General features: G+C 40.7%; 1 protein-coding gene across 4 annotated transcripts in view; it reads left to right on the top strand.

Moving 5' to 3' along the window:
- The window catches only part of Fmn1 (formin 1), a 343149-nt gene that overhangs the window by 161274 nt on the left and 164148 nt on the right, over positions 1–17727 (top strand). For all 4 annotated transcript variants that reach the window (XM_055599030.1, XM_055599026.1, XM_055599041.1 and 1 more), the window contains 2 exons: positions 5967–6733; positions 10118–10268. In XM_055599030.1, the coding sequence (XP_055455005.1) occupies positions 5967–6733; positions 10118–10268 (918 nt within the window). The remainder of the gene's footprint in view (positions 1–5966; positions 6734–10117; positions 10269–17727) is intronic.

Here is a 17727-nt window from a genome sequence, read left to right as displayed (position 1 = left end):
CCTCACATAAGATAGCAACAAAAACCAGGGCTAGGTGGCTGCAGTGCAGAATTTTACCAGACTTTTAAAGAAGGGTTAATGACAGCACTCCTTAAATCATTCCACAAAATAGAAACGGAAGGAATATTATCCAATTTGTTTTATGAGGCCATAGTTACTCTGATGCTTAACCCACATAAAGAGTCAACAAAGAAAAATAATGACAGACCAATTTTGCTAGTGAACTTGGATTTAAAAAATTCTCAATAAAATACTTGCAAACTGAATCTAAGAACATCAAGAAGATCATCCACTGATGTCAAATAGGATTTAGCCTAGATGTCCCTCAACCAAAGAATGGATAAAGAAAACGTGGTACATTTGCTCAGTTGCTAAAACAAACAAACAAACAAACAAACAACAACAACAACAACAAAAACACACCATGATATTTGCAGGCAAATGGATGGAACTAGGAAAAAAATCATCCCAAGTGAGATGATCCAGACCTAGAAAGACAAATATGATATGTGTTTATTTACCAGTGGATATTAGCTGTTAAGTAAATGATAACCAAGCTACAGTCCATAAGCCCAGAGAGGTTAAGTAAAGAGGAGTTTTGGGGGTAGGGAAGGGTGCATGAAAAAAAAGTCTGTTAAGAATCTCTTAGTGATGGCTGATGACTGACAACCCTGAGGACTTGCAGTTTATACTGAATATAGGACTACCATAAAGACAACCATAGAGAGAACCTCATGCTTACCTATTGCAGCTTCATTTGTAATTGGATAGGAACACAGAGGCGCAAGGTGAATACTTAAAGGTGAATCAATCAGTCCGTCAGTCAATTCAACTCACTAAGCATTTGTGGACACTTAGCTAGCCAAACGCCATGTAATGTTCTGGAAGTTTAAACATGTATAAGGCGTGGTTCCCAAATGCTTACAGGGTTTAGACTGTCAAAGAAGATAAGCATAAATGACTACTATACAATTCTTACCTAGAAAGTTCTTTGGCAATACAGACAATGGAAATTTTGTGTCTAGAAGAACCAAGAAATGCTCAGCTGAGCTTGAGTGAAATTTTCCTGGGGCTTTTTGTGAGCAAAAATAAGGTGTTAATGAGTCAGTAGGTAAGCAAGGGGGATGTGGGAGGTGATCATGCATTCAAGTGCAGTACAGGGGATATATAGTAAATGTCTGAAAAAAAAATAGGTAGAGGCCATGTTTGCAGGAATTACGAGCACCACGTAAAGAGTCTAGTGTCTGTTGTATAAAATTACCATTCTTTTAACATGAATATTGAAGAAATGCCCTCTTTACTGCGACATGTCAGAATCAGGAAAGGCCATAAGAAGGCACTGGCACTGTGGTGCCATATTATCTGTGTTAGGTCTGAATAAAGGTGAATGTTGCTGTCGGCTTCAGCTCTGGCTCCCATCAGAACCTCTTAGGGTAGCTTGATACTGCTGGTACAAGGGAAAGTCTGCAGGAATGGACCTGATCAATGTCTTCTAAAGCTCTCCCAATGCTTCTGATGGGGAGCAAGTTTGAGAAGGTTTCCTTGAACTAATAGGAATGATGTTGAAGAAAGAAAGCAGCATGATTTAGTTGGGATTGCCTTGTTGATGGTTGTGCCTTTGAAGGGGATAGGTATGGATTAGCAGTCTCTTGTGGGTTCCCTGTTCAAGCAAAGGAAAGTACACAAGTTATAGATGCATTATGTCCCATTCACTGAGTTTTATTTGTAGCTTGGGGTTCTGCAAGTCTACGCATGATTCATAAAGAGAACCAGGATCTCCAGAATGCCAGAAAAAAAAGGCTATCTTAGAGGAAATGCATGACTTTAAAGCAAAATTCTGCTCTGAGCTCCAGTCAGAAAATCACTTGTCAGTCTCTCTAGGGATGAGTCTAGACAAAGAAAGGAAACAGCATGTGGCTTTTATGTGCAGAGAAAAGTAGTAAAGGGAGTTGTTATTTTTTTTTTTTTTTTAAGGAGCTAAAAAACAGCTTTCCAAAAAGGCTCATTTCCTGATATGCATGGACTTGAGCTGCTTGGTGTGCAATACAGCCAGACACGTTTGAAATAATTGATAGGAAATGGATGGGTTGAATGAAGGGCTTTCTACCAAGACAAAGAGATTATTGAGTAGTGATGGGCAAAAGATCAGGTTTTGTTGGTGGGTAAGGAGGTGGGCGTTAAATCTTAGTGATCAGGAGGGTTTCTCATCATCATTTCAGCACATTGGTGTGGAGTGCCTGGGAATTCACTATTTGCCTTCTTATTTAGCCATTGCCTGGGCCAGTAAATGCAATATGTAGAACCTCCTTGTGGGGTCTATACTGGTTAGTCTGCTGTTTGAAATCTTTCCTTGGGTGTTTGCTGCAAAGAAAAGGAGCCCAGAGAATTCAGTATTTTCATGTAAGAGCACGGTCCTAAGAGAGGCAAGGACCGTCTTAAGACTAGAATCCAGGGCACATCTTGTCCAGAGGCAAGAGGCCAAAGTGCACTAAGGAGCAGAAAAGCAGCCAGAGGAATCATCTGTGCTAAGTGCTTTCCATACAGGTCGCTAAGTAATAGCTAAAGGTTGAGGGGGTCTTAGGGACTATAACACAGGTTTGTTTATGAGAAAAATCTTCCTGCAGTCAGAATTAGCTAAATTGACATTAAGAACAAAGCAAAAGAGAGGCAAATGAACCAGGTAGGTTTTTAACCATTGTCCTGATTAAAAAAGGTCCCGGTGAAAGGGTCCAGCAGCATGGATGAAAACAGAGCATTAAATCAGAAATTGAGAGAGAATGAGGATCCCACGTGGTACATAAGTGATTCCAGATAGATGGCAGAAGAGGGATCCCAGAGGAGAAACACGGTGCAGTTTTCTGCTAATGGCCTCGGTTTCAGACTTGTGGAGTCTGTGGTAGCTGGTAAAATATGAAGGTATAGTAATCTAAAAGGTGGTTGGAATCAGTCTCAAGGTAGAGTTTTAGAAGTTGCCAGTATGTCCTTGAATGGATTGTTTGTCATATGAATACAGAAAGCATTATACAGAGAGTGTAACTTGAGGAAAAGAATGGCAAAAAGATGCCTGTTGGGCCAACATCTGAGGAATGAAGGGGTAAGGACTTCGAGGCTGAGTGGGGAGCACAGAAAGGCCAGAGGAAAAATACCTGGATGGGAGTAGTGTGCGATGGAAGTCCAGTTTCAAGAGAGCAGCTGCAGTCAACATAAATAGAGAGGACAGGAGGAAAATGCTGGCAAAATCCCAGGAGGTCATAGAACAGTGGACAGAAGCCAATTGTAATTTGGCTAAAAGCATATGGATGAGAAAGCAGACAAAGCAAACACCGGGTTACCTTTTGATGTTTTTTGTTTGTTTGTTTGTTTTTTGTTTTTTTTTTTTTTTACCATCTTTTTTACCCCTAAAAACTCTGCTGTGAAAGAAAAGAAGTGTGAGGAAAAGCCTGGCAGATAAAGGAGCTTAAGGGATAATTCTGAAGCCTGGAGAAGGATAGTTGGAACACTGCATTAGGAATCATGTGTAGTGAATTGTGATCGTTGGTCTCTGGTGTGTCTGGCACTGAAATAGTATTGGACTTACAGAGTTCTTTGTTCTAAATACTCTTCAATCCCTTATTTTACAAATGGGGATTCAGCCAGGCAGTGGTGGCCCACATCTTTAATCCCAGCATTCAGGAGGCAGAGGCCACCAAGGCCATAGAGAAACCCTGTCTCAAAACAAAAACAAACAAACAAACAAACAAAAAACCAAATGGGGATTCATCTACCTTTCCTGGCTGCTTTGGAAGGTGGATCCTATTATTATCCCCAGTTTTCTTTCAGGGAAACTATGGTATAGAGACATTAACCTGCCCAATTTGTCTTCTGCCTATTTCATTAAGCTTATGCACTATACTCAGCTTCCAAAACAATATTTAAGAATAGGTATCGTCAAATTTGGTTGAGAGGTGGGGCTCAGTTATCTTATGAAGGGGAATTTGTTCAGAGAATGCATGTCTTTGCATTTTTTTTTCATATCTGTAAGAGGTCAATGTCTTGCTTGATTCAGCAAAACATGTCAATGCAAAGCAATACAAAAACTAGTCTTGAAAACAGGTTTAGTGGGGAACAGCAATACGAAGTTATTCTGTGTTGACAAAGCCAAAGTGGTCACAAACATCAAAATAAAACATTGGTGAGTAATTCAGAGTATAAATGTAGGAGAGTAGGACGTACGAGAGTCGGAGAGAGAAATGATGGATCTGGAATGAGGCTGAAGAAAAGATAACCATAACCGTGCAGTTGGATAAAGCTTGAAGTTGCTTGCAGGCCCTTGGTAGTAGAACACAAGAAAGACTGAGCACACTTTTGGATATTGTTCATATCAGTGGCTTCAGCTTTTCCTAGCTTTATGCCTTCATTCAATCAAAATGTTATTTGCAATTTTACAAATATAAAAAAATGTATAAACCTCTTATTCTACTGTTATCATCATCATTATTTTGGTATTTTTTTTTCCTGAGATAGGGTTTCTCTGTGTAGCCCTGGCTGTCCTGGACTCACTTTGTAGACCATGCTGGCCCCAAACTCACAGAGATCTGCCTGCCTCTACCTCCCAGAATGCTGGGGTTACAGGTGTATAATAACAGTAGCCACGTCCAGCTACTGTTAATATTATTAACACTCACAGAAGTTTCCTGATTTACATGAAGCATCTCATTTTATCATTAACAAAGCAATATATAACAAACAAACAAACAGAAAACCTGGAAATGGCTCACTGTTATCCTCACTTTACAACTAAGGTAACAGGCTTGGCTAAGGTCACAGACCTAGACAACAGCAGAGTTTAAACATGGAATAGATAGTTTGACTCCAGACTCAGGGTCTTAATCCATCCTCCGTGCTGCCCTTTCTAGTACCCTGATCTCTCCACTTCCCTCACAGTTTCCCAGATTACCATGTTTAAGAATGGGAAACTAATCCATTGAAAACTTTAGTCTCTAAATTTTCCTGCTGTTTGGGTCTTGGTTCGTCAGAACCCATACTGGGAAAATGTGAACCTAGTAAAAAAAATATAGTTCGAATACATCTCAGTGAAGGCAGAAAAGCTCCCCCTTTTAATTTAACGTTGGTGACTAGGTCATTAAATACATTTCTTTAACTTTTAATATAAAGGGTTATACCCTTGTATGTAGCTTCCATTCAAGATATTTATAGGCTGAGGTTATTGCAGAGAAAGACTTGATTAGCTGTTAAGCAAGGCTCTTAAGACAACGAGTGCATGTATGACTGTTTCCATTATTTATCTATCTTTCTTTCCAATGCTGTACTCACTTCTGGGGTACAAAAATCTAGACAGTATTGTACTGATGTCATTTGGTGGAGATAATAATTCGGGTGAAGGCCAGCAGTGAGAAACAGACACATAGGATGACACTGGTTGGCTTTCATCTGGAACCTTAAAAAAACAGACAGACAATAAAAGGTGTCCTTGCTTCCCAATGCCTCCTGTTTCTGTAGCATTGCTGAGGCACGCTGATGGGGGTGCTCTCCAGGGAACATACCAACATGAGCTCTGAACCGCTTCCCTGCCCCCACTTTTCTTTGTCTCAATCCACACCAAAAGCTATAAAAGTTATATCTAAGCATGTCCAAGCCACTATTAAATTAATTTCTTCTGTGTTTGATATTAAAATGGAGTGGGAGTTCTCAAGAAAAAGATTTTCTCTAAACATTAATCCATGGCAGGAATCTCCCATGAATTTTGGATGGTTTGAAATCACCCAACAACCCCTAGATGTAAGCTCGCTGGAAAATTATGAAATGAAAATTTATACCCTTTTGGATTCTTGAACAAATGTCTCCACTTCCCTGCATTTTGTGGGCTATTCTTATGGTGCATTTATACATTCAGGTACTATTAGATGTCTATTAGAGGTTTGTTATCCTTAAAGTTGTACTTTCTCACTGATTTTTTCCCCCTACAGGCTCAATTTGAACTTAAGACATTTCACATCCGGGGTGAGCATGCATTAATAACAGCAAGTCTTGAAGAAACCATTGAAAATCTCAAGCAACAGTTAGAAAACCGCTGGGGAGGAAGAGGGTGTGAGGAGATGAGAGATGCATGCATCTCCACTGATGATGACTGCTCTCCGAAGGCCTTCAGGAATGTGTGTATTCAGACAGACAGACAGACATTTCTCAAGACCTGTGATGGTGAAAGCAAGACAGCCAGAAGCAATCAGATAGTGCCGAAGAAGCTGACTATCTCACTAGCCCAGCTCTCTCCATCAAAAGACAGCAAGGACACCCCACCTCAGATGAGAGAAGGCATCTCATGTAGTCAGCAGAAGACATCGCCTCCCCCACCCCCGCCACCACCTCCTCCTCCCCCTATCCCTCCCCCTCCGCCTCTCCCACCTGGACTTGGACCTTTGCCACCAGCACCACCCATATCACCTGTCAGTGCTGGATCACCTCTACCACCTCCTCCACCTCCTCCACCACCTCCCCTGCCTCCAAGTGCTGGGCCTCCCCCGCCTCCTCCCCCACCACCACTTCCTATCAGTGGAAGTCTTCTTCCTCCTCCACCACCACCGCTGCCTCCCTTAGGACTTGTACCACCACCTCCTCCTGGACTGTCCTTTGGACTCAGCTCTACTTCCAGCCAGTGTCCCCGTAAACCAGCCATTGAGCCCAGCTGTCCCATGAAGCCTTTGTATTGGACTAGAATACAAATAAGTGATAAGAGGTAAGCTCTCCCTTGACCCGCTGTCAGTTACAAATTCACAGGATTCTTCCAAGTGATGCTTTATTATTGATGGTTCAGTATTTACATTGGGTAGCACCCATTCTCAAAGACAATATGATGAATGCCTTGGATACACAAGCTTACAACATCTGGGGTAGACTGTCTTTGCCTGGTCCTCTCTAGGAGAAGGAATGTGTTCAGGTTCAGATTCTTCCTCAAGGTAAATGTTCCATTTCATGGACCGGAGAAGAGGCCAGGTCTACCTAAGCTAGGGCTGTCTCCATCACCACTCTATCAGCTGAGTAATTATAAAGAAACGGGAGCAGAGTCCTCACTTGTTGGTTCACCGAGGATTTCTATATCTTTCATGATACTCATTCTTACTGTTTGATAACCTGCCTTGTGGTCTTGTGTTCATCTTTTTATTTTTCTATCACTATGATAAATTGCTGAGAAAAATGTGGAAAACTTTATTTTGGCCTATGGTCTCAGAGATTTCAATCCATCACAACCAGTGGGGTAGGTCATCTCCAGCTGTGAAGAAGAGATACAGAATACAAGAGGCTTTCTCCTTTTATTCCATCTGGTCCCTGAGCCTGTGAAATAATGTACTCAGGGCTGATCTTTCCACCAACGGCATGCATCCCTAATCTCTTAGAGGCTTCTTGGTGAATCTGGATATTTAACAGTTATGTGCATGCTTTCATTATTTATGAAAATACTGAGATATGGCTGAGTTTTTCATTGTTTAGATCAGAAGAGAGTCTTAAAATAAGAGTCTTAAAATATACTCCTCTTTCTTTTGAGTTCTGGCTCATAAGACTTCTTTTACATCTTTCTTCTTTATTGACCCCTAGAGAAAGTACCCATGTGTGGCGAGCTGATGTGGAGAGCACCTTCCATTTGTATATATTATTGAGCTGGGTCTCTAAGTCAGAAAGTCATGATGTCTTGGAAACTTCACCAAACAAGTTACAGTTAGATTTCTTGCTTTATTTCTGAATCTCTCAGAAGGACAATGAGAGAGATATTGACTTATTCCTTGACCACTTTCTAGTTTTGAAATTAATTTGTTTGCAAAATAAATAACAATAATAATAATTTAAAACTACACTTCTAAGCTTATCCCCCAATTTAAAATTTTCAGGCTTATGTAAAATTTTGCTTCCGGTAGGCAAGATAACTAAACAAAATAACATATAGTTCACAATTATTAAAAAAAAAAAAAAAAAGGAAACCACAATAAGAGCAGGGGAAATGCCACCAAACTAAGCATGTGACAAAGCTAATGATTGTACTTCATTTTGTTCCCAGTCTTCTTGCCAAAAAAAAAAAGGTCAAGAGTTTAGTTATAGATATTTCTAGATATATTTATTTAATGCTGATAAAATAGCTGTACGATTTTCCAAATGAATTGGGGAAAAAAAAAAAGATGATTCTAAAATAGTTTCCAATGCTAACACTATAAAGTGGTAATATCCCGTTTCTCATTTGAGCTCTGGCTAGTTCCTAAGATGGTTTCCCAGAATATTTGAGTTGTGTTTCTTTATTAGTGCTCTCAGCTCCTTGTGCCGTCCCCTACAGTGATGGATCCCACCTGTGGGCCTGCACTAGTCCGTTCTGGCAGCGCATGTAACTGCCTCACACCTGTTTCTCACTTGCATGTCTTCACTTCACCCCCCAAGAGACTTCATGAGCAACTAGTGCCGTAGATATAGCATCATAAACGTAAGGTCTGGGAGGACAGGCCCTTCATCCGCTGTTCAAGGGAGGGTAAATGAGATTTGGGGAAACTCATTGATTTTCCTCTGTAATTTCCCACTTTTTAAAATGGAAAACAGTCAAATGCTCATGCTTTCATTAGTTACATTGGTTGAGCCAGCTCTGCAAACACCATCAATCCAGTGTTTCACTCTCAAATCAAATGAAAAGTCGATGAACAGGATATTAGGAGTGACTGGTTGGGTAGATGTGTCAGCCTTGTCCCCTCTGTGATGTGTTAGGACCTCAGCAGAGCCGCTTCTTGCCAATGTCACACATTCAGGCTCTTTTCATCGAGGGCCTCTCAAAAAAGAAAAAAAAAAATGCCTCTCAGCACAACTGCTTTGAGTATGAAAATCATGACTCAGTACCAAATCATTTAATATTATAACAGATGTATTTATTAAATGTAAAATAGACTGCATTTTTATGTTATATGAAGGCAGCTTTATTTTTAGTTTTAACTGAAACAAAAGTATATATTGAAACAAAGGTAAAATACTGGTCGGTGTCTTGATCATGCCACGCCTGTATGCTTGAAATATCACAGTAGAAGAAATTTACTTTTTGTTTCTGTGGCATTAATAGTAACTTGAGAAAGCATCTCAATTCCACCCATGTGATGAAAGCAAACGACACATTCCAAACGAGGGAGCCTACAGGGGAAGCCTGTACACTCCGGCTCTTGGAGGGGGTTCCGACCTACTTGATTTCTGGTTGCTTCTTGTTCTCTGCTTCATAATAGAATGAACCTATTTCCAGGGAAGAAAACACAAATCCCCCATGGATGCTTTAGCTGGAATCACCCCGGGGTGCTGGTGGACGGTGAAGCTATATGGTTTTGTGTGGTGGTGGTGTCTCTGGTGGGATGCTGTCAGTGTACCAAACAAGCAGCTGACGAGTCACATATTAAAGCCCCTAGACTAAGATGATTTGACTTAATCCTGAAAGCTGTATTTAAAATCCTCAGAGGGAGTCACATCTTCACCTTACTGTTCCATTTTCAGTCTTCTGAAGAATTCCCTTGGGCCTGTGAGATGGCTCTGCAGGGTAGGATGCATAAAGCCAACCCTGGTGGTTTAAATTTGATCCTATGGATCCTGGTGGTGGAAGGATAGAACCGACATTGTCCTCTGACCTGTAGCTGTACACCATAGCATAAATATCCTTTCCCCACATACATAGATCTCCCATACATATAAACACTAAGAACAAGTAAAATATAATATGTTTTTTAAAAATGACCTTGCCCGTATATAGAATTGCTTATCCCTTCTGCCTCCCTATAATGCCATTTTTGCCAGCTTTACAGGGTATGGTTGAAAGAGGAGCAGTTTATGGCCCCAGACCTCACCTCCAGAAATTCTGGTCCTAAGGGCCTTCTCCAGACCTCTTATACTGAACTAATTATCATCATGTTTTTTTGGATGTTTGTGTGAAATTGTGGGTTAGAATATTCTGTTACATATTTTGACTTTGAAACTGCTTGACATGAAAAGCTTTTATCTGACCTTTACAAGGTTTTTTTATTTTTCCTTAAGTGAATCAGAGGAAGATTTCATCATCATATTATACTCTTTCCTGCTGTTTCTCACAGTTAACTTGATGCTTTCTCTTTTCAAGCCAAGACGCCACACCAACTTTGTGGGACTCCTTAGAAGAACCTCATATTAGGGACACCAGTGAATTTGAATATTTATTCTCCAAAGACACAACTCAACAGAAGAAGAAGCCCCTATCAGAGACCTATGAGAAGAAGAACAAAGTGAAAAAGGTACCGTGCAGTTGTGATTGTAATCAAAGGCCCATGGGAATTCACTATATCTTGCTGGCTGGTGCCCTGTCACCAGAAAATGATCCAAGTCATGGATGGTTAAAGCATCTAGTTAGTTTAAGAAGCATGGGCCTTCTGTTTTGGTTTCATCTTCTGAATTTTTAAATCTTATTCTCAACCATTGTCTTAGTTAGGGTTACTATTGCTGTGATAAAACACCATGACCAAAAGACTTGAGGAAGAATGGGTGTATTATGCTTATGCTTCCTTATCATTGTCCCTTATTAAAGGAATTGGGGACAGGAACTCAAACAGTACGGGAACCTTGAGGCAGGAGCTGATGCAGAGGCCAAGGAGGAGTGCTTCATAGTGGCTTGTTCCTTATGGCTTGCTCAGCTGCTTTCTTATAGAATCCAAGATTAATAGCCTGCAGTGGCCCCACCGATAGCTGGCTCGGCTGTCCTACATGGATAACTAATTAAGAAAATGCCCTACAGACTTGCCAGCAACTGGATCTTACAGAGGCATTTCCTCAATTGAGGTTCCCTTCTCTTTAATGACCCTACGTTGTCGTTGTATCAAGTTGACATAAAACTAGCCAGCACAACTGTAGTCATTAATTCTATTGAAAAATGTGTTCAAGTTGCTGTTAGTGAAAGCAGTTTGTGTGTTCCACCCAAAAAAATAGATCTCCTAGGAGCGCAGAGATCACGAAATTAGTAAAGTGCTGTGCCACCAAGCCCAAGGACCTGGGTTTGATCCCAAGAGGATCAAAAAAGCCAGGTATAGCAGCACTGGGTACAGTAATATGAGGATTGAAGGCACAGAGATAGGAAGATCCCTGGTGCTTGCTGACCAGCCAGTGTGGAGAACTCCGGGTTCGGTGAAAGACTGTAGCTGAAGACACCCACTGACACAACACCTGGCCTCCACATGCACACAGGTTTATAAGCACTTACTCATGCATGCATAATGTCTACATATACATGCAAATATATATCATTCGTAAATATATTCACAGCACCAATGTAGTAGAGTCTGTGGCACAAGGCAGTGTTCTAGGCCTGTGCTAGGAGGTGCTAGAATGTAGCCATTTCAATAAGAACAATTAAGCAAAATGGAATGTTCAGTCCTTTAACTACGCTAGGTACTTTTCCAAAGTAGCTACTAAATATGGCAACACAGTAAGTTCTATTAGACAGCTCTTTGTAAATATTAGCAATATGTGGGATGGGGGAAAACTAACCCTAAAATGGTCATTGCCTCGTGGAGTTTAACAGTCATTAATACAAGCAAAACTTGGCAATCCTACAGTAGAGCAAACAGAAAGGATTAGCACAGGCAAGGTGTGAATGGGGCCTACAGTTTTAAATGTGGTTTTCAAGGCAGGTCCCATTGGAAAGATGGCTGCTGTGTAAACACATGGGTGTTTAAAAACCATAAGCTACTAGTAGAACAACTTTACCATCCTCAAGTAATCAGGCAGATGTGGGGTTCAGTCATACCTCAGTGTGTGCCCCAAAGAAAGGTACCAGCCCTTGCCCTCTCCTAATTCCTTAACTGTAGCACAAGATAACATCTGTTGTTTAGTAAGTCCCCCAAAGGCTCGCTTGGGTCCCAGGATGGTTTTACTGGAATCTTTAGGGTATAGTGCTCAGCAGAAGGTCCTTAGGTCACTGGGAACATGCCTTCAAGTGGGGTGCAGAACTTTTGCCTCTCCTCAGTACCAGATCATGGGGTAGAAAGAGCAGATGGGTCTGCATGTTCTGCTGCCTGAAACACTGCCTTTGCCAAAGGCCTGAAGCAAAAGCGACACCAGATTTTGACATAGGACATACAGAATAATGGGTAAAAATAAACCTTTTCTCTTTCTAAGTTATTTTCCTCGGGTATCTTGTTATTGTGTGTGAAAGCTGACTAATAGTCACGCATCATGCCCTTCTGAGATAATGAAATGAGTTCATATTGTACATAGTTCATGGTATGTGATCAGCCCACATCCTGTGATGGTTACTGTCATGATTGCTATGGTCACTGCCATTGCTGCAGTTCCTTTGCAGTCACATTTTGTTAATAGCAGAGTGGGGCTAATAGCATAGTGAGCCCTGGTTCAGTTGCCAATTGGCACCGTGAACTTGGAGTGGTTGCCTTCTTTCCTGAATTTCCTCTTTCTCATAAAATATGATGATCAGTACCAAGGCTACTTGACTAGTAAGGGCATGCTGTCAAATCTGTGGGGATCTGAGAAAGTTGTAAGTGTGTATCGGATGGTGTTGCTGTCATCAATATTCCTTCTTAAATTATGTGGTGGGTTTCATGCGTCAGTTCATACACTCTATGCCACAACAAACATAACTATATTACATAAAATGGGATGCAACTTACTAAGTTGCCTCATGGACCTAAAACCATGATCAACAATTTTCATCTGTCAGGTACAATAGAAGTATTTTATCATGAGAAAAATGTGATCCCAATAATTAGATATGGTAGTGTATATTTTTTGTTTTGTTTTGTTTTTCTGAGACAGGGTTTCTTTGTGTAGCCTTGGCTGTCCTGGACTTTGTGTAGACCAGGCTGGCCTTGAATTCCCAGAGATCCTTTTGCCTCTGCCTTCCAGAGTGCTGGGATTACAGGAGTGCGCCACTGGGCTCAGCTTTATTCCTTTTTTAAAACTTTTAATTATGTGCACTTGTATGTATTTGTGTGTGGGCTTCTGTGTATGGATGTCCATACCTGTGGAGGCTGGAGGAGAGCCTTGTGTCCCCTGGAGCTGGAATTATAGCAGTTGTGCGCTGTCTAACATGAGTGCTAGGAATCCAACTCAAGTTCTCTGCCAGAGCAGCAAGTGCTCTTAACCACAGATCTATCTTTCTAGTCCACAGAGTGAATCCTTTAAAAGTATATATTACATGGAACAACTGGGGTTCTTATGCAAGAGCAGTGCCAGACAAGAAGTCACTGACAGACTATGAATGTATTCCAGGAAAGTTAGGTTCTTACAGACGCTATGTGTATGCGCATGTGCCCTGTAATTAGGCTGACTTTTTAGATGCCATTGTTACTCTATAAGAAAGGCAGAAGAAAATTCCCCACTTTCCAAAAACAGCCTCAGTTTATCTCTGTTGGCAAGGGTTCTCTAACTAATGGAAACTCCCAAGAATTGTCTTATGCACTACTGTAGTAAATTCTTCTGAATTCTACATTTCTTCTTCAATTATGTTGCTCTTTTTTTTTTCTCACTGGATGTTATGGTAACATGTTGTTTTCCCCTAAAATGAATTATTTCTGTTTTGGTAAGTGAATATTTGTTTTCAAATATGTTAACATTTGATCATTCATTTGAGTTTCTTATCTCCTAATTGTGTGCCTGTTCAACAGTTGATTTTAATTAAGACAATTAGTCCTTGATTATTTGTTTTGTTGCTCTGGCTGAAGAGAAAATGTGCTTCCTTTGAACTCTCCAAGCTCTCTCCTTGGTGAGGTTCCATCACCCCATAGAATCTACACGCACGTCTGTTATGTTTGAGGGTTCACTGCAAATGGAGCCAAAAAATCTGGGTCCAGTGGTCTTCACAGGTCAGGGGAGCGATGTTTGGAGCTTTCAGTGAACTTTGTAGCCTACCTTAAATTGAGGTTTTCATGTTGTAAAGGAAGTAAAAAAGCTAAATCAATGCCAGAAGACTGCAAACCTGCTCCTTTGAGCCTGCACAGCCTCCATGCCTGTGGCCAGATTCCAGACATCAAGATGGATCCCTAGGTCTCTTCTAGAATCAGATGTTTGTTTTCTTTTCTCCTGAAGTGAAGATGAAAGTGGCTTTTTAGAGGATTTTCAGCTTTGGGGGCCAAATCCTTCAGCATAATGGTGAGATGGTCCCCACATGAGAAGACTATGAGAACACTTGCCAAGTAGAAGGAGGGGTTTTTTTTTTTTTTGTTTTGTTTTGTTTTTGTTTGGTTTTGTTTTAATATTGCCTGAACTGGAGAGAGAACCATGTGTGTTGGATATTGAAGCATCCGGCTTTGTGAATCTTTGGAGGAGGGGCTCAGCCAACATGGAGGCGGAAATGTACAGATCTCTTAAGTAGACCTGGTGCCTTCCACATGTATGCTTCAGAAAGGATGGGCTTTATTGTCGAGTCTGCTAAACTCTCGGGTGAGACTTTCTAACCTCAGCCTTTAAAATGGGTGTTTGCATTTCCCACTGTTGATTCTGTCTTGCACTAAGATAGATATGGATTCTCAAACTGAGCAGGAATCTTGTTTTACAATGTGTAGTTGAAGGATTAGAAAGAAACCCACTCATAATGTAGTTCCGTTCTCTCATTAGGACATAGAAACCAAAGCTGAATCTGGCTTTGCACATCTCTAACTGGGAGGATGTTAACAATAATGAGCATTGGAGAATATCCACAAGTATTTCAGCATATGTCTATGGTTCCTTTTTTAAGTCACCACACTGTTGATAGTCACAGTTTTCACTGAGATGACTGAGTTGAAGTTGATGAATAGGAACATCCATTGCTACAGGAGCCAAAACGCAGCTACACTTGATAAACTGTTTCTTTCATTGTGAGATTATCTAAAGTGTTCCTTAGTATTCAACTACAAAAAAAAAAAAAAAAGAATTATTCAAACTCCTGAAGAAAAATATATGCCCTATGTACAATTAATGCAAAGAAATACATAGATTTCAAGTGTGTTATTTCCCTTGAGTCAGCCCATTGCATTTTACTGATTAATTACAACAAAAAATTGTAGCACGAAAAATTGGATACTCAGGTAGTTTCCATCCTGTCTTCTTACATCCGGCCCATCAAGCCCAACAGTAACAAAACTTAGAGCAAGAGCTCAGAACACAACAATTGATAATGTCACCACCACTTGGTATAATCTTATTTCTTTATTCAGAGCAAATTACCTTCCCACATCAACTTTTTTCTATAAAATTGAGAGTATCAACTCATTAGCATGAGTATAGTAGAAACAAAAGGAAATTGTGATTATAAGAATACTTTTAGACATCCTTGAGACTTTATGTTAATCTTGTTGTAAACTACTGTCATGCCAAAGCTTTGGGAAGAAAATACTGCCAGGTGTATTGACACCCACTTGTACTCTTGGGACCCTGATAAGGTTATTTTTATAAAATTGTGTTTGTTTCTCTCTTAACTGGGCTATCACTCAAATAATTGAGACTCTATTATATTATTTGTTTATCAAACTTTACAGCACAATACTGAGTAGTTATTACATTGTTCTTAACCATCTAGGCTAGTTTGATCTCCTCCCAGAGTAGTTCCCAGAGATACTTGCACTTTATGGCATTCTCTCCTCCAGCTGAATCTCCTGATCTCTTCTGGACCTTTGCCCATTGCTGAATCTCCTACTTCCTCCTCTAACTCCTCCTCTCCTTGAGGGCAGGGAGTCGAGCCCTATTCCCTCCCCCTGCTTGGCCATAAGCTGCTTTATTGGCAGATCAGGACAATTTGGAAACAGTGTTTACACAACATTGAGACCCGAGATTCTCAGAATAAGGATTGTAACTAAATATGGAAGGTGCAGAAATCAGCGTTTGAATTACACAATAACTTTGTGCCTACAGCCCAGGAAGTAGGACCAGGAGGATCTTACTAGTTCTACGCTAGGCTCGGCTATATGAGACTGTGTCTTAAAGAAAGAAAAAAAAAATTAAGAAAAGAAAAAGAAAAACTTAAAAAAGAATCTAGAACATCTCTGGACTATTCTTGTTTCCCAATATTTATAGAAGCATTCCACAACTTCCTATAATGACACATTCCAACATCTAGTACTTCATCTTGGCTTGGCTTGAGTTTTCTTTCTTGCACTGTAAGATAAGTGTTTACACTCTTAGTGTGCCCGTGTTTACACTGTCCCTAAGTTCCATTTGTTCCCGAGCAAGAAGGTCAGCGCCTTGATGGGGATCCAAGTGTCTGTCTCTGTTGTCAGAGGCGCTTTCTCTTGGCCTCTGTCAAGAAGGTCACCATGTTGATAAGCTTGCCAGTTGTGTTCTAAACTTGCCTGACAGAAAATCTGCAAGGCCTGCCAGTACCCTTCTGCTCCTGAGTTGCCATGATCTGACTTTGAATTATGAATCATCTCTGTTTGTTTCCTCTTCTGTGAGATGTATCAAAAGCGTTCTCCCCCCTTTGTCTCCTTAGTAGATATTTCTTAAGAATTAATGAGATACTGGCTACTTTCTCTGAGCCCTTTGGGGGAGATGGGCTGTTGATGGCTCAGCAGATGATACTCTGTTGAAACTTTCTGGTGCCAAACTCCTCCAGCATTGATTGTAATTTGGTCACTTTGGCGAGGATCATGGCTTTAATGTTCAAATCCCAGACTCTGTGTCTCATTGTAGAAAGGAGGAAAGAAGGGTAGAAAGAGAGCATTGCTTGGAAGCTCAAACATAAATTTATAGGGTTTTTAATAACCTGCTGCCCTTCCAAGTTTATATTACTCCAGCTTTTGTAACAAAGATAATTTCTCTGAGCTGCCTTGGAAAGGTATGTGTATTATTTTCCCATAAGGGTGAGGATAAGTTTGTCCACCTTTTTTACATTTCTCCTGTGTTTGATAAATGTATGTGGAGTTGAGTTAACCTGTACAGAATGCTTGTCTGTTGACTGTACAGATCTGTGCCCTGGGAACATTAATAATACCTGGATCCCTGGAGTAGGACCTGGAATGATCAGGGCTTTACTGTTCTACAGTTAACCGACCCCCAACTAGCCAGACTTAACCCAAAGGAAGTGAGAGCTTTGCCCAGTCAGGCAGGAGCACAACACTTCTGCCTTGCGAATTTTATAGAGAACGGAGATGACCCCCGAAGTTGCCTTGCACATGTACTTTAAAGTGGGTAAACCTTATCATATACACATATCACTGTTTCTTTCAGAATATCAAACCTAAATTTGATATTGATAAACCTGGAAGTTCAGCAATTTTTCTCCAGCTGGCTGTTAAAAGACTGATTTCATCTGGGTTCCTAACTCAGGCCGGCTTGAGTGTGCCCAGAACAGTCAATATCTCCCAAAAGCCACAAGAGGGCACCTTAGAATGAGAGTCACAGCAAAGTCTCTTCCATCCCAGAGACAGCAATGGAAACCCAGGAGGACAGATGTATGGCAAGCCACGTGCATATGAGAAAAGTTTGGAGATGTCCACAAAGTAAGCACTCTTCCCAAGCAGTGTGGTAGAGCTTGGAATGAATGACTGCAGCCTAAAATGGATGAAGTATGGGACTTGGCTCCTTTGGAACTAATTCCAAAACCTAACCCCCAAACCCACCTCCACACCAAAGCATTAAAATCTATATAAAGACAGAGAAGAGTTACTTGGGGATCATCTAATTTAAAAGTACAAGGTGTAATTAGGAAAAAAAAAAAAACGACCAACAGGTAAATACAGTGGGGTTTTTGTTGTTTTGTTTGTTTGT

Source organism: Psammomys obesus, unplaced genomic scaffold (genome assembly GCF_907164565.1).
Source record: "Psammomys obesus unplaced genomic scaffold, mPsaObe1.curated_primary_1811, whole genome shotgun sequence".
Classification (NCBI taxonomy): Eukaryota; Metazoa; Chordata; class Mammalia; order Rodentia; family Muridae; genus Psammomys; species Psammomys obesus.
Note: the sequence above shows the minus strand (reverse complement) of the source record. Positions and strands in the feature narration are given on the sequence as shown.